The sequence below is a fragment of the Trichoderma camerunense genome (genome assembly GCF_050948025.1).
Source record: "Trichoderma camerunense strain CBS 138272 chromosome Unknown V8C40scaffold_14, whole genome shotgun sequence".
Taxonomy (NCBI): Eukaryota; Fungi; Ascomycota; class Sordariomycetes; order Hypocreales; family Hypocreaceae; genus Trichoderma; species Trichoderma camerunense.
Window position 1 is genome coordinate 69,008 of NW_028145356.1, and position 25,799 is coordinate 94,806.

Genomic DNA, 25,799 nt, shown 5'->3' on the forward strand with positions numbered 1-25,799 from the left:
TGAAGCTGCATGCAGCTAATGAACCTTCGTACTCCCTACAGCGTACAGGAACGGCAGATGACCAGTATAGGTACGTACAGTACGGAACAACAAACGTAAAGTGAATGTGAGAATTGACGTTTTCCGTTTCGTTTCCTTGCTTAATTACGACTATTGCGGCAAGCCGGAATGTATTCCCACATCAAAGTTTCAATATCATGTACCTTCTGTAACAAGGAGGTCCGTGAGCCGTCTTTCGGTCGGGAACAATACGCACCACGTCCGTCCACACTGTTTTAATTTCAATATTTCATGTCTGGCGTTTGTCTTATTTGATCAAATCTTTCTCTTATTTCCCATCATGCGCCAAGTCTTTCGTATGCTATCCATAGAATAGATCAATCTAAGTAATATCACGTCCAAGAAACTATCAAATGCGTATTGATGCTAGCAAATTCCCAAGTTTCAGCGCCCCTTGGCAAAACGCACACCGGCCATCAACAACGCTAAACCGCTTGCCGTGACCGCGAACGTGGGCTCCCAAGTCGCCACTGCGGAACCGCCCTGTTTCTGTTTAGCGGTCTCAGCGCACGGCCAGCCGCCAAGCAATAGCGCTGCAGGGCCGCCATTTGCCGTCCGTCCACTGGCCTTGCCCTTGAGGTCCAGTGCGAATCCCTCCAGCGTCTTTGGTCCAATCGCGCCGTCGAGAAAGGCCATCCAGCCCCTGGATCGCTGCAGGTACAGCGCATCCATTATCCCCTTCCCATGCTCATCTTCCAAGGTTCATGGATGCTTCCATCCAACTCGTGCTCTTATTTTTTCTTTTTTCTCCTTCCGTGGCAGCCGGAGCCACCGCATCCAATTGCTCGCAGAACCCAGTCCCCCCCAATCTCGGCTGCTTCTTCTAGACTCCTCTTGGCTTTTTCCGTGCTAAAAACAGGGCACCGAGTTAAGGTACATGTACTCGCTGTCGCACCCGTAATTTGCTGCTGCTTCAGGTACCACCGCGGTCTAGCCCGCATCTTGGGGTCTGGTCTCTTCTCCCCTTGCCGTGAGCCGGGGACTTCGGCCGTAATCAAGCGTCTTTTTTCTTTTTTTCACTCTCACTGGACTCCATCGCCCGCAAAATGCTTGACCCCCCGGTGCCCCATGTAAGCTTTGGAGCTTCTGGAATCTGGAACACGCTCGTCTCGCTTCGATATTCTCCACCGCTTGCTGCTTCCTTTCTCCATGCTCTCGGGCTTCGGCTGGCGCTCTTGGGCAGCGGTGTGAGTGGGAGTGCTGGGGGCCAATTTCTTTCTCTCCGGTCTTTCTCTCTCCTCTGTTCAAGATGTGAAATCCGATGTATGTTCTTCTCCGAATAGTAGGCGAGGGAATACTTTTGGAATTCCACCTCACATGTCTGCCGAGATACTCCTGACGAGAACTGTTTACCGCCATCTTCGCGCCTGTTGCTCCCATATCACATCACAACCCCCACGACGCTCCAATATTCTCATCCCCTGCAAAGATACCACCACCAACCAAGATACCCGTACCATCAAATCGAGCACACCAGCGAGATTGTCTGTCACTGCCAAGCGGTCAAAGTTGCACGAACCCACGCCCCCCAAGCGGTCAAGGCCCTTCCATTCCCATCAACACACCCACGCCCATCGATGTGCCCCCCTTTCCCTTTTCCTCCTTCGCCCAAAAAAAGCTTATCGACCAACCCCCAAAAAGACCACATCGTGGGCTGAGATCCAGATCTCTCAGCAAGGGGAACAAAATATTCCAGCCCCGTTTTCAATACCATGGCCCTTCCGTACTTTGTGCTCCGTGCCGGTCTCCCTTGGAGCCTTTTTATTTCGTTGTAATCTCGCTACTTCGGTAGCTTTTGGCGCTATGTAGTCGTGCACGTTTTTGCCTTGCCTCTGCTAAGAAACCCCCCTGGCATGCAACGTGGAATCAATCCAATCAATCCCGCTTCGGCTGGAGTATTTTCGGTCTGAAAAGCCGGTTTTGGGAGCTAGCAATGCCGGGGGTTGTGTGACTGTCTACGGAGTACTTTGTCCGTGTTTGTCTATTAGGTATTCGATGAGTGTTGTGATGGGACTATCAACACGCCAATTGACGCTGTGTATTGCTGCTTCTGCGAGATATCGCCAGGTAATATGAACCAGCAGCACACGAGCTAGGTAAGCTAAAGCGTAGAGCCATGTAAAAGATAGCCATCATAGATTAGAGCAACGCCGTGTTGTTATACGACGTGATATAAGAGGCATCCCTCACACCTAACCTGCACCGACATCACAAAGTCTTTTCGAAAAAAATGAGCACTATATTATTATGAGAGAGAAGCTCAGTGAGAATCAATGTCCACAACGCCTAAACAAAGCAATGTCATAAGTACGGCTATACAATGCAAAATGATCTATATATAGAGAAAAAGTTCACCACTCGCCAGAAACAAGTCCATCACGTCATTAGGTTACAGAGAGCCCCGTCCGTCAGTTTTCCCCGACCTCTCTGTGATGAGGCAATGGAAAACAAATGCATGCGGAAAAAAAGAGAGAAGGAAATAACCCTTCGAGTGGAGTAGCCCTTATTAAAGCTTCCTCACAGGATCCTTCCTGATCCTGGATAGCAGGCTTATATAGCTTGAAGCATGATATCAAATATCATCTCAAATGTCTGTCATCGCCTTTTTTTTTTTTTTGGTTGTTGTTACTGTATTTTGATCGCCGAGAGTTGATGATTTAGTGAGCACCGTTCACCTCGCCGTTGGTAGTGGGAACGTCTTCGGCCAGGCCAATGAGGACAGAGAACTGTCCGCCAGCGCCGGCAGCAATGATCTTCTTGTCTCTGGTGGCAGTGTTGTCGATAAAGGTAGGGACGTGGATGTCGTCAATGGTGCCCTGGCCAGTCTGGTAGTTGCTCGAAAAGCCCCAGGAGTATGCCTTGCCGTCCTTGCTAATGGCAAAGCTGTTGTCGGTACCGGCAGCAACCGACACGATGTCAGTAATACCTAGGAAATGGTTAGCATACAATCATAGCTTAATCATAATGGGACATCTACTTGCCTTCGTGCTTGGTAGGCTTGATGAGGATTCTGGCAGTGCCTCTCTCGTCCCGGATGACGTACTCCTTGTCGACCTTTTCAATAGCCTCGAGCTCAAAGCCAACCTGGTAGCCATCAACACGGCCCCAAGCAAACAGCTCTCCCTTCTCGGTGCATGCCAGAGAGTGATGGATACCACCTTCGATGCCTGTGACGGCGTGGTCGGCGAGGAAGGTGATCTTGACGGGCTTGAGAATAACGGCATCGTCCTCGCCGGCGTTACTCTCAACACCAATCTCGCCAAAGTTGTTCAAGCCCCAGCCCCAAACGACTCCCTTGTTATCAATGGCGAAGCTGTGGTACGAACCGCAGGCAATCTTAGCAATCTTGCCTCGAGGCAGGCCGACTCCCTGGGGAATCAGAGAAGACATCTTGTTGCGCTCAATGATGCGCCGGCCGAGCTGGTTCTGCTGGCCGCATCCCCAAGCCACAACATTGTTCTTGGTGTCGAGCGCGAGGATGTGGTTGGCTCCGGCGGCGAGAGCCTTGATGTTCTTCAGACCAGCAACGAGAGTAGGTCGCGTTTGAACCCTGACGTGTTCCGTAAAGCCCAGAATACCATCGCTAGATCGGAAGGTACCCCATCCATAGACACGTCCGTCTTCCGTAAGCACAAAGGAGGCGCTGTCACTAGCAACGACCTGAACAAACTTGGTGCCGGGGGCAAAGTCCTCCTCAGACAGGGCGGTCGGGGTGCTCTCCTTGGGGTTGATACCGGTGTCGTCTTCATCCTCCGAGTCGGAGTCGTCAGCCTTGTCGAGGTCCCGCAATCCACCATCCCAGTTTGTGTCTCGGCCCAGAGCGCCCTGGTCGTTGACGCCCCAAGTGAGAATCTTGTTGTCGCGAGTAAGCGCAACGACATGCATACCACCGCATGCAATCTGTACAACTCCGACTGTCTTGGCCGAGAGGTTGTCGTTAAGCCGAGGACGCTTCACATCGATGGGCTTCTTTCCGTTGATGCGCTTGCTTCCCAGTCCGAGCTCGCCCGAAGTACCTTCGCCAAAGACGTAAATGTCCAAAACTTGCGTGGGGGCGTCATTAATCTTCTTTCCAATCTCGGGGAAAGAGGGCTTCTTGGCCTTGGCCGGTGCGGCGCGTGGCTCTTTGTCAGTCTTGCTCTTCTTGGGCTGGGGCTCTTCCATGACGACGTCTTCCTGCTCGTCCTCCGTCTCTGAAGCCTTTCGCTTGACGGCGGGGGCGCCATTTGTGACGGGCTTCTCCTCTTGAGTCTTTTCGTCAGTCTTGTCCTTGACGGCGGCCTTTGCGCTGGCTTTGGCTGGCTTCTCATCCTTCTTGGCGGCTTTGGCTGTTGTCGCCTTGGTGGTGGCGGCGGTCTTGGATGTCGCCTTTGCGCTGGCCTTGGTCGCGGCAGGCTTCTTGGCATCTGAAGCCGCCTTGGAGGCAGCGGGCTTTGCGACCTTGGGAGGCATCGCGACGCGCTGGTTTGATATATGGATAGCTTTGGGGTCTGCTTGATAAGCGAAGGGGGAAATAGACGGGTTCGGGCGTTGTGCTCGCGGAAGCGCGAAGGAAGCTTCAATTGCTGTGATAAATGCAATGCAGCGCTTCCAAAGGACCCCAAATCAGATCCTACTCTATATGATGGTGATGAAGAGATGGAGCGCACGCTATGAGGTGGTCTGTGGCAGTAGTTATAGGAGTGGCTCGACGATGGCAGGACGCGACCAGGTGAGATTTTTTGCCCAGCCCTGGTGGGTGGCACAGAGAAGTGGCTCCACACAAGGTAGGAACTTTACCAGAGCTACAGCTCAAAAGGGCTGACCGCTCTTGATTTGTCCGGCAGTTAAATTGGCGGCGGCCAATGAGCGGCGTTTTTGACGCCTCGCGCGGGCGGTGAATCGCAGCCCGAAATTACATAATACCAGCAAATAGCCCGTGTGTGACCTGATGTGCTGACTTTTGAATGAGATTGATTCAGCGCTTCTCACTTGTTGCTCAGCAAGGAGCCGCAGTCTGTGCCCAATCGAGGCTAGCACGTTCAGATTGAGTTCATCATCTTCTTTGTTGTCTTTTTCTTTGTTTTGCTTTGAATTGTTTTTTGATTGCATTCATTTTATTATGCTATCAGGTAGTATACAATGCCCCCAGAGGGAGGACATCAAATGGTGCCACACAACGCCAGTCCCAATGTGTTGTGCATGTCAACAATAACAAATGGCACGGCCCAAGCCCGATATAGTAAAGGCTCCCGCACTTTAGGCGACGGCCGCCCTGCCAAAATCTATGTACGAGTATGTGCAACTCGTTCGAATAAGTGCATGCAACATGCAACATGCAGCTCCATCGCTGCAAGCGTGCAGCCAAGTCAAAATAGTGTAATAAACCAGCAGTAGTCCTGCATTCCGTTGCCCGCCCTGAACGCCACCCTTGACCGCAGTCTCAAATGAGGATATTAAAAGAGATGATGATTTAAAGAAGGGAGAGGAGCAATTAAGCACCTCTCAGCAGATGGCTCGATCTTTATTTGGCAAAGTTGGTAAAGTCGATCTCGTTGGCAGGGTTGTAGCCGCCATCAGTGGCCTTTTCGCAAGTGCAAGCAGCTAAAACGTCACACAAGTCAGCACAAGTCCAACTCTTCCACTTCAATCCGATATAGATGAGCACTTACTAGCTGGTCGAGCACCGCACTGGCAGGTTGAGCCTGTCACGGGCGCATTCTCTGTAGAGGCGCGGTCGCAGGTGCACTGGCCGGCGGGACGAGCACGGCACGAGCAACGCGGGCCCTCGACAGCATTCTCGGCGGTGGCTTTGCCGCACGAGCAGTGAAGAGCAGATTCCTTGCCGCAGGAGCAGGTGGCCTTTTGAGCTATTGAGGTTTCTGTTAGATTTGATGTAATTAAGAGAGGATTGGTGTATTCCAACTTACCACAAGCACACTCGGCGTCGGTGCCCTGGCGGCAGCAAGTAGAGGCCTTGGTAGCAGTCATTTTGACGGTTGTGTTTGGTTTGAGGAAGAAGGGTTGGAAGAGTCGTTAGAGTCTTGTAGATGGACTGTGAACACGGAGTAGAGAGATGCAGATAATCGCTTGATCAGGATGTCCAGCTTAGAAGCCGGACAGTGACGTCTTTTGTACCTGATGCTTGGTCCACTCAGCCTTGACGCCGCTGGGCTGATGACCCTCGAATTGGGTCAGATTGCGGCGATGCCCATTGGCTCAGACGATGTGGCGTGGCGATTGGCCAATCAGAACACGGGTATTTGCAAACATCTGGTTGCAGCCTTGGATAAGGCTTCTAAGCAGAACTATTGGCGTGGATCGATGCTGGAAATCATTCGGTTTCCCCTTTGACTTGCTTGATGATTGGCACATGATCACCATACCGATTTATCTGTGGCGCAAGGTTCAATGAAATCTGTCGTGGCGATGAATACGAGTACGGTCAAAGGCAATAGGGGATGCGAAGCTACCCTGAAGAACAGCCCCAACATTTATTGGCATTGCACGATGAGGTCCAAAGTCGCTTGATTGAGACTGTTAAATTAATTTCTTGTTGAGAGTTGTGACACAATACAAAAGTGCTTCTATCAACTTATAGCTCATATGCAGCAGCGTTGATTCTAGTATCTATACAAGCTTCAAGATGGCTTGGCTTCTTCACTGTTAGGCTTAAACAGGGTACTAGCGCTCCTAAGTAGCAGACATTAATGGCAGAGCGTGATAATAGAGGCTACATATACTAATGTTAGTATTCCCGGGCTGTAGTCTAGGATATCTAAATCTCCAGCCAAGTTCCTAGCAACAGTCAGCCACGCAAAGAGAAGCGTGCTTCTAGAAAGATGGATGACTACTGTTCCTATTGGCGCGAGTAACTGAACCGGATTTCGCGCCACCTCCCTTGAGACATGAATCCCATTCGTCCCATTACCAGTAGACAGTTTGATATTCATCTTCTACATTCAGCCAAAATAACCGGCACGTTCCCATGCTGCGCTGAACCCTCCACTGCATCAAGATCGCACCTCGGTATCTCGGGGTTCTTTGACTTATCGCGATGCCACCATGCAAGGGTCCTACCGGAATGCCACTCAACATGCATACAATGACACTACAAGCACTGCCAACATACATAAGCGTGCGTCCCAGTTAGCATTGCACCATTGCTAACAACGGCTGCCTGTTCCTTCTCACAAGACATGACCAAGAATACTATACCTCGCCTAAGCCGTTTGTCCATCCATTCAAACAAGAGGCAAACCCTGTCATGAATTAAAGTCCAGACTAGGGGGCTTGGGCTTCATGCAATGCTCTCTCCCCCGAGTCATGACTGACTAATGCCAATACCAAGATCGAAAACGAAATTTCCCCGCGATGTTAACCTCTTTTTAAGGTTAGAAACTCCCGGGGAAGCATAAAATATGCTGTCTCGTGCCGCATTAGCGACTTTACCCGGGCCCCAAACGACTGGCTGATGACGGCAGCGGTCCAGGATAGGACCAACTTGGCACACACGCTTGTTCTCCAATTTGATGCCTTTGAGGAGAATGCTCAACAGCCGTTTTCTACTACCGATCATCGTAGGCTTGTGAGTGGTGGACAGAGGGATGGATGGCTGGTTGAATTCTGGACCAAAGCTATCTTTTGGTGTTGGTCGCACTCGATGGCTCACTAACAGCGGCTCCCCTGCGGTTGCATCCAGCCGCTACTTCATGCAAAGCCACATGCAGTTTCTTTAAGGAACCGCAGTGAGATATAAGAAAAGATGAAACCCGGTAAGGTCGCATTACTGCCTTTGCCGTCCCCTGGAAAAGAAGGATTTTGGAGCTGCGACAAATCAACTTTTCCTGCAGATGCAGCCTTGGCTAGCGGGTTTTCCATGTGAACTTCGGATCCCTCGCTCGTAATTTTTTTTCTCCCTCCCCCCTCTGAAAAAATTCAGTACGCGGCGTCAAACTTGACGAAAAAAGCTCGACAGTTCAAATATTCAATTAAGATATCAAAATGCTAGTCAAGACAGAGGGCGGAAAGACTGAAATATCGACGCGAGATGTGCACTTGGCAGCTGAAAAAGGCCAAGCCGCTACAGATAGGTGAGCACTACCAACTCCTGCTTTTTAAAAATCTCAGACTTCGGGTTCCTTGTGTCGTGTATTTGGACTTATTACTGATGAAGATCCATGATGTTGAAGATATGGTGAAGCTCTCGTCGCATATGATGCCGTAGCTGAGCGCAAGCTGCGGCTCAAGATTGACCTCTTCATCGTTCCAACCGTGGCTCTTCTCTATCTCTTCTGCTTCATTGACCGCGCCAACATTGGTAAGCTGATGCCGAGACTCCTGTTCCATCTACATGCCCTCGCTCTGACTAGAAAACCATGTGATGCATAGGTAATGCAAGAATTGCCGGCCTTGCGAGTGATCTTCACTTAGAGGGAAATGACTACAACGCTGTCATATCCGTCTTCTTCATCTCCTACATTGTCTTCGAGATCCCAGCGAGCTTGGCCTGTAAATACATCGGGCCCGGCTGGTTTCTGCCAATGTCGACGCTTCTCTTCGGCGTCTGTTCTCTGGCAACCGGCTATGTCAACACCATGGCCCAGGCCGCCGGCGTTCGCTTCCTCCTTGGAATATTTGAAGCTGGTATGATGCCCGGAATTGCCTACTACCTGTCTCGCTGGTACCGCCGCTCCGAACTGGCCTTTAGACTGTCTCTCTACATTGTTATGTCGCCGCTGGCAGGGGCCTTTGGCGGGTTGCTGGCGTCTGCTATCTTGAAGCTCGATCACGTTGGCGGTGTTAGGTCATGGCGCATGATTTTCGTTGTTGAAGGCATCATCACCATTGGCCTTGGACTTGTTGGCTTCTTTACCCTGACGGACCGCCCGGAAACTGCGCGCTGGCTCTCGCAGGAAGAAAAGGATCTGGCCATCGCTCGTGTCAAATCTGAGCGGGTTGGTACCACTACGGTCTTGGATAGCATGGACAGGGTAAAGATCTCGAGGGGTATCTTCAACCCTGTGACGCTTAGCACGGCCTTCATATTCCTCTTGAACAACATCACAGTCCAGGGACTGGCCTTTTTCGCCCCAACAATCGTCGCTACTTTGTTCAAGGGCAAGACAACCATCCATCAACAGCTCCTCACCGTGCCTCCTTATGTGGTGGGAGCCTTCTTCACAGTCTTGTTCCCCCTTCTTAGCTGGCGTCTCGACAGACGCCAGATATTCATCGTCCTCTCTGCCCCCATGGTCATGGTAGGCTACGCAATGTTCCTCGGCTCAACCGACCAGAAAGTCCGCTACGGCGCAACCTTCCTCATCGCCTCCTCCGCATTCGCCCTCGGGCCCCTGACAAACGCACAAGTCGCCGCCAACGTCGTCGGCGATACTGCTCGCAGCGCGGCCATCGGCACCAACGTGATGATGGGAAACATCGGGGGTCTGATCAGCAGCTGGGCGTTTCTCCCCTTTGACGCACCAAATTACCATATTGGAAATGGGCTCAACTTGGCAACGTCGGGGACGGTTTTGGTGCTGGCTGCGCTGATGCTGGTGTGGATGAAGCGGGATAATAAGAAGCGAGGGAGCAAGGATATTGATGCGGCGTTGGCTGGCTTGACGGATGAGCAAATTGAGAACTTGGATTGGAAGCATCCGGCTTTCCAGTGGAGATATTGAATGACTCTACAGAGAGTTACGAATGCCTAAATTTAATCGTACATCCACAGCGTAATTGCATTCTTCTTTTTAATTAGTCGTAATTGTTATGAATGAGTATAGACATGGCGTAATGACATAGTCAATGAGCATGAAACAACAGTATTCAATAAGTTGTCAAGATTGTAGAAAAATAAACAAAGTAGCTGGCATAGCGACTATTAGTTAGATGTTAGGTTAAACAAAAGAGACAAGTAAATGACTGTTAGTACATCTATCATACAGCATGTTTATGGCCTTCGTGTATAAAATTCGAGCTCTCATTAATTCAGCCCGCCCCCAAAGCCGTGAAATCGATCACCACCCAACCCATGAAACGCCGTTTGGTAATACCCTTCGTCCCAGGTCCCCAAGTCTCCATGCGGTGTCAGCTCTCCTGGAGCGTAAAAATGGTCAGGCATTGGAAAGCTGTTGCCAATGTCCCCGTCATTAGGATCTGAGACGTTGTTGTTCCAAGATTGGACAGCAACAGAATCCATAGGACCGGTGACACTGACACCCATACTTGGCATAAATGACATGTCACCCGAGAAGTTGTGGTCCAGCATGCTCACTGCGGCCGGTGTAGGCACGACTGAGGGATCAGGAACCAGGTTGCTTCCCCGCCTGTGAACATCCTCCTTGATGGTTCGCACACTGTCTCGGGGCCCGAGGGCAGAGTTTCTGATGCTACCGCTTTCGTCGGAACACTCATCCATCATCACCACACCAGAATCAGGCCGAGGAAGTATTTCCCTTCCCTTTCGCGGGATAAGGCTCTGAAAACTCTGTGCCCGAGATGGCTCATTTCTCTTGTTGCTGCGATTCGTGTAGGGCATACTCTGAGCGGCGCCAATACATCGCTCTACAGCCTCCATAAAGCATTGCTGGAACTTGGTGGTTAGGGTCTCCAGCGTTGCCGGATTCGAAATCTTGTCGCGCAGAGAAGAGTGTAGGACTTCAAACGACGACATGTAGTAGTTGGAAAGCTCGAAATGTTCAATAACGGGAGTAAAGTCTACACAAATCAGCATTAGCGAGTTTTCACCTCTAAACTCCATAATCTTAGAGTGCGTACGGTATTGATGAATCTGGTGGTCTTCATCATCTGGAAACAGAATGTTCCAAATTTCTTTCCATTGGGCCTCGGGGGAGGCGCCGCTGGCTCTTTTACGGGATAGGAGCTTGACCGATGTTGTTCCATCTACTCCCGACTCTGGGTCGTGATCCATGATGTCGCACATCATCTCCTTGGGTAGACGCTGGTGATCGCGAAGCTCTTTCCGGGTGTGGAAGTCACGGTTGCACCTGTCACAGACAAATGCGGACGGGTCGTCTCTCTTGTGTTGTTTGACAATGTGCTGTCTGTGTGGGAGCGTGTCAGCAACGTAATGTACTCAGGTGAGGGGCGTATATGATGGCAGATAGGAAAGATCAGCTCCTTGCGTACCTTAGCTCAGCAAACTTGGGAAAGTATGTCATGGCACAACTGTGGTGATCCCTGACATTAAATCGCGACGGGTTCCTCTTTCTATAAGGGCAGCTCAGACGCAGATTCTCCTCTTCCTTAGGATTTGGCCGTATCTTCTTAGAGGGGTTGTATCCCAGGCCCTCACCCTCGCTGAACTCGCCGTCATCTTCATCCCCTCGGCCTTGCTTCTTCCTCTTGCCGCCGGATTGCGAGTCGCCAGCACCGCTACCGCCCTGAGAAGGGGTCGAGGAGCTGCTTGATGTTGACATGACTTGCGTCATATCAGCGTCTGATGGCGTGGCCCAGAAACAATTGCCGACATCGCCGATAAACTTGCCCACCAGATTCCGCACAGCCGGCGTCACCTTGGACGCCTCCTCTTGAATGTCTACCCCAAAAACTAATTGGAGGGTATAATCAAGAATGGCTTCAGTGTCCTGAGAGGAAACGTCGTCTGATGCATACGATGCTGTATCCCACTTGGAGGAGGATGGCTCAATGGTCGATGTCTCAAGCTGCGGCCACTCGTGAGAGTCGCTGGGAGTCAAGCTCTCTTCCTCTTCTTTGATGGGTGAGACGCTGACGGTAAAAGTCAATATACATGAGACCAGAGTTGCCTCTGAAGATCTTCTGTGCTTGCCTTGTAGATTGTTCCAGGCAGTCGCTCTCGCTAATAGGAACGGGAGTGATTGGAGTGGCGACGTGAATCTCCCCTAGCTTAGCGCTGAGGTCTGGATATCCTGCAAAGGAGTAGCCGTCATCGTCATCATTGACGTGGGTTGAACAAAAGGATCCCGTAGATGATTGGTGTCGATGAAACACCCGGCTGGCAGGACGTGAAGCGTCGATGGAATGTCCGCAAAAGATGTCGCTGAGATCGCTGGCGTAGCTGGTGCTGATGGGGCTGGCCAGTGTTGAATGGGAGTAGGTGGTTGCGGAGTCTGGCACGTTTGCCGACGAGATGCTGCTCCTCGTTGAAGCCGTTCTCGAGCGCAGGCGGAATGAGCTAGGTGCAAAATGAAGGCTTTCAGGGAAGTGCTTCCGTTGAGCAAAGGTAGCAGAAAGACCTTGGCTCTCGGTGCCAGAATGCGGCACAGTCAACGGCTTATCGATGAGGGAATCTCTGGATCGCGAATCATGTCGCACGTGTATGGGAATATGATTGAGAGCAAGGGCTGGTCTTCGATCTGCATGCTCAATTGGGCTATCGGCCATGGAGTGAGCCGCTGAGAAGCTGGCCCGTCGCAATGTCATGAAGTGCTAAAGGAGAAAGTTTTAATTATACAAAACCGACTTGGATCGGACTCTGTCCACTTGTCAGTGTTTTGTCCACAGCGCCATGTCGAAGTTGAAAATAACAATGGTTGAGGGGCCACTGTATTAAGGCAGGAACAAGAGAAAAGAAACACAGGAGACGCTGACCTACATTAAAATTAATTATAGTATATTAATTGCGTGGAAAAAAAGAAGGGATGAAGAAAAGAGAGAAAGAAGAAAGGCTGCCTCTCCAGAATGCCTTATCGACGATAGGTGCGGGATCGCCTACTATTATCCGTCTTGTATGCCAGGATCAAGGCGCTGGGGAATGCCTCGCGAACCGCTAAAAACTCGAGCTTGGATGCCTTCTCAGGCCCCCATTCTGCAGTCCTGGACTTTTGCCTGCAGACTCTAGTGTCTGGCGATGGGGCATGGCTTTGCCCACCTGGGCCATACGACGGCATCCTTCGTGGGGACGAGCCACGGAGCTGCGCCTCTGATTCGCTCATGGTGACGGCTGTTGCATGGGGAGCACTGCTGACGCAGGCAGAGACGATCTGTCGAGGCAGCCCTATGGTTCGCATCTTGACAGTCGCCAAGTGGCCGAGTTCTGGTCCTCGATCTGGGTCTAGGTTCTGGGTTTAGTAAGGGACCCTCCTGATACGGCTTCGAGGCCCGTCGAGCAGCCAAACGCGGCAAGTCAGGAATGGGCACGAATAGGCTAGAAAGTCCAAAAGACGATATCGCACCTTGATGGGGATGGGGCCGGGTTTGGGGTCTTGTCTTGGTGTCCGTAAGCGCCAGCTGAACGTCCGTCATCGTCTCATTGTGTTGTGCCGATAGCCACCCCTGGAGGGATGCGCCTTAATCTCTGATCCGGCGGGACGGCGCGCATTAGTCGAGCGCGTAGGTAGGCAGGATAGATTGATTGTGAACATCACAATTTCGATCCAGTTGTTCTCAGTGGAGGAGTCGCGGAGTTGAAAGTGGTCAGATGGCAGATTGGTAGGTATCAGTTGAGGCCGGATAAAAATAACGCCCGGAAAAATCAACATCAGGACGCCGTTGCCCATAGCGGACAACTGATGGTGGCTGCCATGGGCTTTCTCTTCTCTTGACACCTTGTTTATCTGGCTTCATAAGTCGACTTCTGTCTTCTCGTTGGCTAATGAGGACTGACTGGCGCATCACGGATACTTTGAGACAGGACTTGGTCCTCAGGCTTGTTGCATATCGAGTTGCATGGGGGTCGTTTTTAGCCTTGGGCTGAATTATGCGTACGAGCAGTGCGAACAGCCCTGAGGAAGTCCTTGTGAGGCTACTAGCTTTGTAAAGTTATGGATAGGACAATGACAATGACTGCACTGGTTGTCGGTTTATAAGGAGAAGAGACTGGAACGTGGAGTTGAGGGAAGTAGATCAAAGTATTTTATTTGAACCCATCTGTATACGCAACTTTATCTCTTTGAAGCTCTACAAAAACAGTCCATCTGTTAAGACACTTTTCTGAAGCCTTTGATACTATTCCATTCAGACAATCAGAACTTCAAGATCATATCTAATCAACCAACCATGGGCGCCTCTCAGCAACCAAACAACAGCTCGACCCAGCACAACGGGAACTCAGCCTCAAGCCCATCCACTGCTTCTAGGTGAGTGTGGTGCCGCTTCTACCGCTAGCTTCCCGGCTCCCTCCCCCCAAAGCGACCACTAACAACCGCCAAAAACTCGGCTATGTCCGCTAACGCACGCCATCGACGCCTGTAGCACAGCCCAGAGCCCCGCCATGCTCTCCAGGTTCCTCTATGACAGGACAAGCGTGCAAGATCGTCTGGTGGCGCGATCATTCAATGCGGCGACTCAAGGATCAGGGCACGATGCAGCTGCAGCTGAGCTAGAGCATTACATGTCACAAAGCTCAGGGAATGCACAAGCAGCCGGATCGAATGTGAGACCAGCTTGACTATGACTTGACGTGGAATTGAATGTATTGGACAACCGATTTACGAATCATGTATTTTTAGATGTATAAAATTAGTAGAGTGGCAAATATCATCAATACTACATACAACTATATCTGTACCTGTCGTGGGGCCTCACAACCGTGAAGGATCCAATGCAAGCTAGGAGCAGTCGGTCCCGAGATGCTTGGCCTTGGCCGTCTGCAGGTGCCATCAATGGCTTCAAACGGGCGCATTCCTGAGTCTACTGGGGCTCCATGTTATTCTTAGGCATTCTCCATTATATTGACCCTTCTAGAACCACTTGAGCCTCACAGAGCCTCACATCTGCAGCACCAGCTTTGCCTGTTGTGACACAGTCCCACCCTAGCGGAGATCCCGATTCAAGAAGAGTATAGGCCACGAACAAGCTTGAAATAGAAAGAAAGGGGTATCATTGAATCTCTACAGGTGACATACGAGATAAGCTATATCCAATCAATTCAGGTTGTAAAAGTTGGGCGTTTCATGAAGCCGCCTGGGCCAGCTTCCTTCGCTTGTTTCTTTCGTCTTGTTCTGCCAACACTCGAGCGGTCAATGTCGCAGCCATCGAGTTGTTGATGCCCTTAATTCTCGAGTCCGTTTCTTTCTTTGCTCGGCTGGCGTCGTTCTTCTTGGCCTTGTCTTCCTTCTTCTCGGCATCTCCCTCCTCTTCTGCGTCTCCGGCCTTTCGCTTCTTCTTCTTTTCCGACTTGCCCTTCTTGAGCGTATGAGTGAGGCCGGTTGCCTGTAAATCTTCGATCCGCTTCTGTAATCTGTCTAAGTCTTTCTCAGCAGTCGGGAGGATAGCTATCACATTCTCTTGGGTAAACGCTTCTCCACACTCTGGACAGGCTTCTTCTTTGATCTCTGTAATGGCAACCTCTGCAAATGCATGGCCACACGGCACCAAGTAAACGGCCTTTGTCGCCGGTCCCATTTCCTTCATGGAGATCGGGCATGCCCACTTATCACCCGTCTTGGAGAATTTCAGCTTTGCAACGTCACGTAGTGAGCGGATGCCCAGAGATGCTGGTGTCACTTCGTTGGGATCGTCGGACGGCATCAGCCCCTTGAGAATGGCTTCATAGCTGTATAGCCTCCCCCGCCAGTCTGAAACTACTGCGTCCAAGTCGAGGGGCGCATCGCTGAGGGCGCAGTGAGCCCATGCATGTGCGAGTGACTCGAGGGCCGTCGCCTTGAGTTCAGAGATTGTCGGTGCGCGCGCCGCGTTCTTGACCAGCTCGCGGCGCTTGGGGATGGATCCGCCGTCATTGCCCATGGCTGCTGATCGTAACGATGTGTATTGTGGTCTAGGTTTGTGGTATTGGGTTCGTATGTTTAGATTTCGATGAGACGAGGCGATTCGGAAGTTTACGAGAAAATATGCTTCTTCACAAGCAAGTGGCGAGGTTTGGCAGAGCGTGACCAAGAATTAGGTGGTCATGGAGCTAACTTTCTCCTACTGGGTAGCCGCCGAAAGTGAGATCTCGCTCACTGACGAATCACCGCTGCCGTTATCGATAGCACTTTCCGAGCCTCATGTGCCGCTCAGTGCTAGCATTAAGCTTTACGCACCGTCCCCAGCAGGTCTTAGCTGGAGAAGTCACAGTGCATTTACAGTGCGGACAAACGCGCAGCAATCGATCCTACGAGCTATGAGGCTAACGGGCCTTTCCTTGTCCTACCCAACCTTCATTAATCCGGCAACGCAGCTTGTCGGAGGCATCATGACAACGTGACCCTGGGTTGCCAGCGAGGCATTCCTTTGACTGTGTCACATCTTCATCCTTATCATCCTCACGACAACCATCTGCGAATTTTTCCCGATCGAGAGCCTCGACAACTATCGCGCGTCATCCCATTTTCCTCGGTGCGACTTCGACCTCGCAGTCGAGCTTCCGCGACTCATCGCCTCGGTGCGGTACATGTGGCGCTTCCATTGAAGCTCCAGTCGACTTAGGGGACGATGGCGCAGGCACAGCAGGTCGCCCTAGAGCGGCTCGAATATATCACGAGGGGATTGCGGTCAAGGTGAGCTCCCGTGGTGGGGGTGTTTGTAATGTTGATGCTTGGTCGATGGAATGATGACGCTGATGAGCCACCCCTCTGCAGGACAAGCGACGATTTGCGCAAGCGATCGGCTATCCAGCTTCGAGAGCTGGTGACTGTATGCCATCGAGGTAAGGCGATGCCGACTCCGTCTTTGTGCGTTTCGAGGACTGCTCAATTAACACCCCTGCAGATCTTAGCCCCGAGCAATTCCTCACCTTCTACAACAATGTTAACAATAAAATCACCCAACTCATCACACATGGCAGCGACTCTGCAGAGAGGCTGGGCGGTATCTATGCCTTGGATTCTCTCGTTGATTTTGAGGGCGTGGACGTGGCCGCCAAGTATACCCGCTTCACACAGAACCTAAAGACTATTCTCCGTGGCAAGGATACTATGCCTATGCGGCATGCTGCGATTGCCCTTGGAAAGCTTTGTCGGCCTGGAGGGGCCATGATTTCGGAGCTGGTTGACTCCGAGGTAAATACTGCACTCGAATGGCTGCAGAATGACCGAGTCGAGGAACGACGATACAGTGCAGTTCTCGTCCTGCGTGAGCTTGCGCGAAATGCACCTACCCTCATGTACCAGTATATCCCGACCATTTTTGATTGGATCTGGGTCGGCCTTCGTGATCCAAGACAGCTCATTCGCGAAACATCTGCCGAGACCGTCAGTGCTTGTTTCCGCATCATTCGGGAGCGAGACCAGGAGATGAAGCAAATATGGATGAGCAAGATCTACAACGAGGCGAGACAGGGCCTGAAAGTAAACACGGTCGAGTCAATCCACGCATCATTACTGGTTTTGAAGGAGCTTTTGGAACAAGGTGGCATGTACATGCAAGAGCATTACCAAGAAGCTTGTGATATCGTCTTCAAGCACAAAGATCATCGTGACCCGACCACGCGAAAGACTGTGGTGCTCCTGATACCAGACCTGGCAAGCTACTCGCCAGCCGATTTCGCCCATTCTTGGCTACACAAGTTCATGGTCTATCTCTCTGGCATGTTGAAAAAGGACAAGGAGCGCAACGACGCTTTCCTCGCCATTGGAAACATAGCAAACTCCGTCAAGAGTGCCATCGCCCCCTACCTGGATGGCGTTCTGATCTACGTGAGAGAAGGCCTCAGCGTACAATCTCGTAAGAGGGGCTCTGTAGATCCAGTCTTTGACTGTATCAGCCGTCTTGCCGTGGCTGTCGGCCAGACTCTCAGCAAATACATGGAGGCACTCCTTGACCCCATCTTTGCCTGCGATTTGACGCCTAAGCTGACACAGGCCCTGGTCGACATGGCGTTCTATATCCCGCCCGTCAAGCCCATCATCCAAGAAAGGCTGCTGGACATGTTGAGCGTTGTCCTCTGCGGTGAACCCTTCAAGCCTCTCGGCGCGCCGCAGCCAAACACTCTAACCTCGGTGCCGACTATCGCAAAGGATGCCAAGGATCCACAGGCGTATGAAAATCGCAAGACGGAGATCAAACTTGCATTGAACACTCTCGGGAGCTTTGACTTCTCTGGTCATGTTTTGAACGAGTTTGTTCGTGACGTGGCCATCAAATACGTTGAGGACGAGGATCCGGAAATTCGAGAAGCGGCGGCTCTCACTTGCTGCCAGCTTTACGTCCGAGATCCCATTGTCAACCAGACCAGTTATCATGCCCTCCAGGTCGTTGGGGATGTCATTGAAAAGTTACTCACTGTCGGCATATCCGACCCAGAGCCGAACATTCGGCGGACTGTGCTGGCCGCTCTTGACGAACGGTTTGATCGTCACCTGGCCAAGGCAGAAAACATCCGCATCCTCTTCTTCGCTTTAAATGACGAAGTCTTCTCTATCAGAGAAGTTGCCATCTCTATTATCGGTCGACTTGCTAGGTTTAACCCGGCATATGTTATTCCCTCCTTGCGAAAGACTCTCATCCAGATGCTTACTGAACTCGAGTTCTCAGATGTGGCCCGGAATAAGGAGGAGAGTGCCAAACTACTGAGCCTCTTGGTTCAAAACGCACAGTCACTGATTAAGCCATATGTTGAGCCAATGATTTCTGTTCTTCTCCCCAAGGCCAACGATCCCAGCCCCACGGTCGCTGCTACCATTTTGAAAGCTATTGGAGAGCTGGCTACTGTTGGCGGCGAAGACATGTTGCCGTACAAAGACCGTCTAATGCCACTCATCATCGATGCCCTGCAAGATCAGAGCTCAAACATTAAACGAGAGGCGGCTCTCCATTCTCTTGGCCAACTGGCAAGTAATTCTGGATATGTGATACAACCTTACCTAGAGCATCCTCAATTATTAGAAATTCTCCAAGCCATTATTAGGACAGAGGATCAGAGAGGTCCTTTGCGACAAGAGACTATCAAGCTTATGGGTATTTTGGGCGCATTGGATCCCTACAAACATCAGGTGAGCACCTTGGCCCCCCTTTTCCCTCTCGAACGTGTTCATTCTTGGACAACGAAATTAAGAGAGGAGCTTCGAGTTCGCTAATTGCTGAATGCAGCAGGTTGAGGAAAAGACACCCGAAATGCAACGACGCTCAGAGTCAAATCAGATGACAGACATATCACTGATGATGACTGGATTAACGCCGTCTAACAAAGAGTACTTTCCAACCGTCGTCATCAACGCACTCCTCCAGATTCTCAAGGATCACTCCCTGGCTCAGCATCATGCCGCCGTTATCGAGGCTATTATGAATATCTTCAGAACGTTAGGACTAGAATGCGTGTCATTCTTGGATAGAATCGTTCCTGCATTCTTGCTTGTTATTCGATCGTGCCCCCCTACCCGCTTGGAGTCGTACTTCAATCAGCTGGCCACGTTGGTGAGCATTGTACGACAGCACATCAGAAATTATCTTCCCGAGATTGTAGAGATTCTTCAGGAATACTGGCACAAGTCGGCTTCATTACAGACTACGATCTTGTCCTTGGTTGAAGCCATCTCTCGGTCGCTGGAGGGTGAGTTTAAGATCTACCTGGCGTCACTTCTCCCTCTCATGCTTGGTGTGCTCGACAAGGACGTGTCCACAAAGCGAACGCCGTCCGAGAAGGTATTGCACGCCTTTTTGGTGTTTGGAGCGAGTGCTGAAGAGTACATGCACCTTATTATACCCGTTATTGTTAGGACGTTTGAGAAGCAGGGGCAGCCGACATTCATCAGGAAACAAGCGATTGACACTATTGGCAAAATTTCCCGTCAAGTGAATTTGAACGATTTTGCGGCCAAAATTATTCATCCTCTAACGAGAGTGCTCGACAATGGAGAACCCATGCTGAGGCTCGCCGCGCTTGATACACTCTGTGCTTTGGTACAACAGCTTGGAAGAGACTATATACATTTTATGGGAACTGTGAACAAGGTCATCAACCAACATCAGATCCAACATCAGAACTATGATCTCCTTGTTAGCAAGCTGCAGAAAGGCGAGGTTTTACCGCAAGACTTGACATCAGACGCGCGCCTCTTGGACATTGGTGATGAAACTCCTTTTGCAGACCTGGGTACTAAGAAGCTGGAGATGAATGCCATCCACCTGAAAGCTGCGTGGGATACCAAAGGAAAGTCAACAAAGGAGGATTGGCAGGAGTGGCTACGAAGATTCAGCACCACGCTTCTTACAGAGTCGCCAAATCACGCCCTGAGGGCATGCGCCAGCCTTGCGAGCGTCTACTTGCCTCTAGCCCGAGAGCTTTTCAACTCGGCCTTTGTTTCATGTTGGAGCGAGCTTTATGAACAGTTCCAAGACGAACTAATTCAAAATATCGAGAGCGCCATCAAATCGGAAAATGTACCGCCAGATTTGCTTGGCCTCTTGCTCAACTTGGCCGAGTTCATGGAACACGATGACAAGGCTTTGCCCATCGACATCCGGGTTCTCGGTAGAGAGGCTGCTCGTTGTCACGCCTACGCCAAAGCGCTGCATTACAAAGAACTGGAATTCTTACAGGATCAAAGCAGTGGAGCCGTAGAAGCCCTGATTGTGATCAACAATCAGCTACAGCAGTCAGATGCTGCTATTGGTATCTTGCGGAAGGCTCAGCTATACAAGGAAGGCATTCAGCTGCGCGAGACATGGTTTGAGAAGTTGGAGCGATGGGAGGAAGCTTTGGCATCTTACAACAAGCGAGAAAGAGAGGTGCCTGCTGACCAACCCATCCCCATTGATATTGTTATGGGCAAGATGCGTTGTCTTCACGCCTTAGGTGAATGGGACGCTCTCGCTAGCTTGACCGGCAGCACATGGGCCAATTCTGCACCCGAAGTCCAAAGAATGATTGCGCCGCTCGCTACGGCTGCCGCGTGGGGTCTCGGCAAGTGGGATTCGATGGATAACTACCTGTCTTCTCTCAAGAGATACTCTCCAGATAGGTCGTTCTTCGGTGCCATCCTCGCCCTTCATCGGAACCAGTTCAGAGAGGCCATTGCTTGCATTGAACAAGCTCGTGAAGGCCTGGATACCGAACTTAGTGCTCTTGTTAGCGAGTCATATAACCGGGCGTACCAAGTCGTTGTCAGAGTTCAGATGCTTGCTGAGCTGGAAGAGTTGATTGTATACAAGCAGTGTGATGAGAGGAAACAGGTCACTATGCGCAAGACCTGGGAAACAAGACTGGAAGGTTGCCAGCGTAACGTGGAGGTTTGGCAGCGAATGCTGCGGCTACGTGCCCTGGTCATTGCTCCCGGAGAGAACATTCGCATGTGGATCAAGTTTGCCAATCTTTGCCGCAAGTCGGGCCGTATGGGACTGGCTGAGAAGTCACTGAAACAGCTAATCGGGTCTGATGCGCCGCTTGAAGCCCTGATTCCGTACTGGAACGATACCAAACAAGCAGCAGCAGCACCGCGCAACGCCCCGCCTGCCCAAGTCATTTACGGCATGCTCAAGTATCAATGGGAACTTGGCCAGCAGCCCAACATGAAGGCTACGGGAATTGCTGAGAGAACTCTATACTGCCTACAGCGATTCACCAATGACTCTGCCCATCGTCTAGACGTTGCAAAGGCGCATCTCACTGCTCAGGCAGGAAGCGAAGTGAACCTGCCACTCGAATATGGCTTCCAAAACCAAGTTGATCCATCTGTAATGAGCCCACAGACTCAGCGAGCGTTGGTCGATCAGACGGTGCTGTTGGCGAAATGCTACTTGCGACAAGGCGAGTGGCAGATTGCTCTCAACAAGGATGATTGGCAATACACCAAGATTCAGGACATTCTGGCCTCCTACTCCCAAGCAACCAAGTACAACCCCCGCTGGTACAAGGCCTGGCATGCCTGGGCGCTTGCCAACTTTGAGATTGTTCAGACCTTGTCCGCTAGAGGTGAAGGACAGTTATCAAGGGCAGACCAGACGATGATTATTGAACATGTTGTGCCAGCCATCCAAGGTTTCTTCAAGTCCATTGCGCTATCCGCCGGCAGCTCGCTTCAAGATACGCTGCGTCTATTGACGTTGTGGTTCACTCACGGAGGCAATTCAGATGTCAACACATCTGTGACCGAGGGCTTTGCAAACGTCAGCATTGACACATGGCTGGAGGTGATACCTCAACTCATTGCTAGAATCAATCAGCCAAACAAGCGTGTGCAGCAATCGGTACACAATTTGCTGGCTGACGTGGGCCGAGCTCACCCGCAGGCGTTGGTCTACCCACTTACAGTAGCAATGAAGTCATGGCAGAACAGTCGACGGTCGAGGTCCGCAGCACAAATCATGGACAGCATGCGCCAGCACAGCGCCAATCTCGTTGCCCAAGCAGACACTGTTAGTCATGAGCTGATTCGAGTTGCAGTGCTCTGGCACGAACTCTGGCACGAGGGTCTGGAAGAGGCATCGCGGTTGTACTTTGGCGACCACAACATCGAGGGCATGTTTGCGGCACTGGAACCTCTTCATGAACAGTTGGAGAGGGGCCCAGAGACTTTGAGGGAGATATCATTCGCACAGGCCTTTGGGCGCGATCTTAAGGAAGCCCAAGACTGGTGCCACCAATATGAGACAAGCCGGGATGTTAACGATCTCAACCAAGCTTGGGATCTCTATTATCAAGTCTTCCGTCGCATCACAAGACAGCTGCCGCAGGTCACAAGCCTGGAGCTTACGTACTGCTCTCCTAAACTACTGAACGCGAAGAACCTCGATCTGGCTGTTCCGGGAACATACAAGAGTGGACAACCCATCGTGAGGATTATGTCCTTTGAATCAACCTTTACCGTCATCAACTCAAAGCAAAGGCCGAGAAAACTAAACGCTAACGGCAGTGATGGTGTTTCATACGCCTTCCTACTCAAGGGTCACGAGGACATTCGACAGGATGAGCGTGTGATGCAGCTGTTTGGCCTTTGCAACACTCTACTGGCAAATGATTCCGAATGCTACAAGAGACATCTCAACATTCAGCGCTACCCTGCTATTCCGCTCTCGCAGAACTCTGGATTGCTGGGATGGGTTCCGAATAGTGACACACTGCACGTCCTCATCCGTGAGTATCGCGAGAGTCGCAAGATTCTCCTCAACATTGAGCACCGAATCATGCTCCAGATGGCACCTGACTACGATAACCTAACGCTCATGCAAAAGGTAGAAGTGTTTGGGTATGCCTTGGACAATACGACAGGTCAGGATCTTTACCGTGTTCTCTGGCTGAAGTCTAAGTCGTCAGAAGCTTGGTTGGAGAGGCGGACAAACTACACCCGTTCCTTGGGCGTCATGTCCATGGTGGGCTACATCTTGGGTCTGGGAGATCGCCACCCTTCGAATCTTATGCTTGACCGCGTCACTGGCAAGATTATTCATATTGACTTTGGCGACTGTTTTGAAGTTGCTACGAAGCGTGAAAAATATCCCGAGAGAGTGCCTTTCCGACTGACTCGCATGTTGACATATGCCATGGAGGTCAGCAACATTGAAGGAAGCTTCAGAATTACATGTGAACACGTCATGAGGGTCTTGCGAGACAACAAGGAGAGCGTAATGGCTGTCTTGGAAGCGGTAAGTTGACTTTCACAAGGTCTTGACAAGTGGTGGCAAAACTAATTCGTTGTTCCATAGTTTATTCATGACCCTCTTCTCACTTGGAGACTCACTAATGCTGCCTCTCCGGCTGGGCCCAACTTCCGCTCCGAACGCGAGGTGGCGCTTGCGGGTCCCCACGCAATGCGAGCGCGACGACAGTCCATCCTGGATGCCGATGTTGCACCATCTGAGCTTATGGCAAATGTCGAATCTTCGGCACCCCCCATGGCTAGGAACAGGGCCCGCACAAACAGCTCAACGATACCTGAAGGTGCCCAGGCCAACGGCGCGGAAGAGAGAGAGAGCCAAAACGCTAGAGCGATTGAAGTGCTGGACCGCGTTTCACAGAAGCTTACTGGACGCGATTTCAAGCCTAATGAGGAGCTGGATATCATTAACCAAGTGAACAAGCTCATTATCGAAGCCACGAAATTGGAGAACCTGTGTCAGCACTATATCGGATGGTGCAGTTTCTGGTAGGCGAAGGGATTAAGCATATTAGGCGGGCCTTGGGGAAATAGCGGAAATAGACAGCAAGCGGATGTAGGAGGGGGCATGTCTTGCAGGTGATTAGCAGCGCTTCAGCATCAGAACCAGGAAGGGTTTGAATTCGGATATTTTGGCAGCGGGATCAGCAAAGAGGCACACATTGAAGTTGTGCTTCTCCTCTTCTTTCTTGCTTGACCCCTGATGGGAGTTTGGAAGGGAGGACAATGCTTTTGGCTATGGCAGTTGTTTGCGCGCCGGCCTGGGGTTATAATTGTAATCGTCATGACGAGCGAGCAGGTTTATTATTTTGTTTTAATGATGCATGAAATTTTGAATCTTGGTTCGCCTCTTTTATTTCTGTTTGTTCTCGTCTATCCATGTGTCTCGTTGTAGGTGGTCAGTCTAAGCGCCCGACTCCCGTTCATATCGTAAAGAAACAACATGCCAGTTTTGATCATCTTCCAGGCTTTTAATCTGCTAGATATAAATACAGAACTTGCTACGTCTATAGAGAGAGCAATTTGAAGCAATTTTCGTAATTGTAATTGGGTAGTTTGACTAATACACGCCCACTTCTAGCTAGATGTTCTCACGCTGTTAAGCTAAGTAAGCACGATTATACAAGTCAGCAGCAACAAAAGAAAGTCATAATTCATATTTTCGCACACCATTCCGTCGGATAAGCGCGGAATTAAATCCGTCTGAAGTGTGTCAGACTTCTTGTCATTGTATGTCACTTTCTCTTACATGTAATCAGAGCACTGAGTTTCCTTCTTGCCCTTGGAGGTTCCTCTTACGAGTATTGACACATGCTTTGGTGAGATTTCTCCACTAGAGGAATTGCCTTTTCTGTATTGCTTACGTCCGTTTTGAGTTGTTGCTGTGATTAAGTACATATGTGGTGTGAGGATGACAGATTGGCTGGTTATAACGAAAGAGTGGAGAGAGGGAGGTAATACTGGCTTTACTTTTTGAAGTTTTCTTTTTCTTCCTTTTCTCCATCCCGCGGCAAGATATTTAGTAAGATGAGATGGAGACGAAAGATAGAAAAAAAGACGGGAAAAATTAGTGTAAGCGCGAGCGGGATTTGGTTTTGTTGGGATATGAGAGTGTGTGTAAAGGCGCGCCCACCTCCTTGGTTTGGATGGAGTCGAACTTGTGGGTTACGGTATGAAGATTTTTTTGGGTTCGGTAGTTGGTTGGAGAGGGAATTTTGAAGAATAGAGATGGCTTTTTTGTTTTGTGACAAAGGGGAAAGTATTAACGGGGTTGATGTAGGTTGAGATGGGAGTACGGCTCTTTGTTACTCGACTAATCTCGTCTTTTGACGGCTTGTCAATAGTCACTGGTGGAGGGAGGTATATTTGTCGTGACCACGAAGTTGCCAAGTGTGTTTATAGATGAGTAGATACATGAGAATCGCAATGTAACTCAAAGTTTGGTTGCGGCATGTCTTTAAAGCGACGTCTTACATCAGACGGCACTCGCGACGCTCTGCCGCGGTGACATGAATCATTACCACATTTGACTTTAACCACAGATGAAAACCGTTGAAAAAGGAAAGCAAATAATGTCGCTAGAAAAATTCTGGAAAAAGACGCAACCGGGACAAAGTCTACGACTGATGATCGCCCCGCCGCTTCAAAAAAGGGGGTTAGTAGCACTTCAACGTATCACACTCATCCGTAGCACCGGATGAGAAGAAAGAGAGCCAATAGAGAAGCAACAGCGACTCATTACAATCTTATTAGTGGCTAAAGCTCGTTTTGAAACGTTTGTTGGAT

At 50.6% G+C, this 25,799-nt stretch overlaps 7 protein-coding genes across 7 annotated transcripts; 2 read left to right on the forward strand and 5 right to left on the reverse strand.

Annotated features, from left to right (window-relative positions):
- Positions 1-2,278: 2,278 nt before the first annotated feature.
- Positions 2,279-4,902, reverse strand: V8C40DRAFT_250670 (regulator of chromosome condensation 1/beta-lactamase-inhibitor protein II). Its single transcript, XM_083217029.1, has 2 exons — positions 3,042-4,902; positions 2,279-2,986 (listed from the first exon to the last, which is right to left on the reverse strand). The coding sequence occupies exons 1-2, from the start codon at positions 4,510-4,512 to the stop codon at positions 2,718-2,720; spliced, it is 1,740 nt and encodes a 579-aa protein (XP_083070724.1). The 5' UTR covers positions 4,513-4,902; the 3' UTR covers positions 2,279-2,717.
- Positions 4,903-5,126: 224 nt separating this feature from the next.
- On the reverse strand, positions 5,127-6,635 carry V8C40DRAFT_250673 (uncharacterized protein). The gene is made up of 4 exons (XM_083217030.1): positions 6,513-6,635; positions 5,970-6,457; positions 5,712-5,909; positions 5,127-5,643 (listed from the first exon to the last, which is right to left on the reverse strand). The coding sequence occupies exons 2-4, from the start codon at positions 6,028-6,030 to the stop codon at positions 5,564-5,566; spliced, it is 339 nt and encodes a 112-aa protein (XP_083070725.1). The 5' UTR covers positions 6,031-6,457; positions 6,513-6,635; the 3' UTR covers positions 5,127-5,563.
- A 1,202-nt stretch (positions 6,636-7,837) lies between these two features.
- Positions 7,838-9,870, forward strand: V8C40DRAFT_56305 (major facilitator superfamily domain-containing protein). Its single transcript, XM_083223133.1, has 3 exons — positions 7,838-8,132; positions 8,232-8,359; positions 8,431-9,870. Exons 1-3 carry the CDS (start codon positions 8,044-8,046, stop codon positions 9,720-9,722), a joined length of 1,509 nt encoding a protein of 502 aa, XP_083070726.1. The 5' UTR covers positions 7,838-8,043; the 3' UTR covers positions 9,723-9,870.
- Positions 9,871-10,024: 154 nt separating this feature from the next.
- On the reverse strand, positions 10,025-12,426 carry V8C40DRAFT_276136 (uncharacterized protein; the record flags this gene model as incomplete). The annotated part of the gene is made up of 4 exons (XM_083220809.1): positions 10,025-10,758; positions 10,819-11,105; positions 11,191-11,790; positions 11,852-12,426. 4 exons carry the CDS (start codon positions 12,424-12,426, stop codon positions 10,025-10,027), a joined length of 2,196 nt encoding a protein of 731 aa, XP_083070727.1.
- Positions 12,427-12,728: 302 nt separating this feature from the next.
- Positions 12,729-13,287, reverse strand: V8C40DRAFT_267965 (uncharacterized protein; the record flags this gene model as incomplete). Its single annotated transcript, XM_083219920.1, has 2 exons — positions 12,729-13,096; positions 13,218-13,287. The coding sequence occupies 2 exons, from the start codon at positions 13,285-13,287 to the stop codon at positions 12,729-12,731; spliced, it is 438 nt and encodes a 145-aa protein (XP_083070728.1).
- Positions 13,288-14,515: 1,228 nt separating this feature from the next.
- Positions 14,516-15,974, reverse strand: V8C40DRAFT_250683 (Rtf2 RING-finger-domain-containing protein). The gene has a single exon (XM_083217031.1). The coding sequence runs from the start codon at positions 15,727-15,729 to the stop codon at positions 14,935-14,937; it is 795 nt and encodes a 264-aa protein (XP_083070729.1). The 5' UTR covers positions 15,730-15,974; the 3' UTR covers positions 14,516-14,934.
- Positions 15,975-16,143: 169 nt separating this feature from the next.
- V8C40DRAFT_250685 (armadillo-type protein) lies at positions 16,144-24,526 on the forward strand. Its single transcript, XM_083217032.1, has 5 exons — positions 16,144-16,481; positions 16,563-16,630; positions 16,693-18,914; positions 19,015-23,502; positions 23,563-24,526. Exons 1-5 carry the CDS (start codon positions 16,417-16,419, stop codon positions 24,004-24,006), a joined length of 7,287 nt encoding a protein of 2,428 aa, XP_083070730.1. The 5' UTR covers positions 16,144-16,416; the 3' UTR covers positions 24,007-24,526.
- Positions 24,527-25,799: the final 1,273 nt, after the last annotated feature.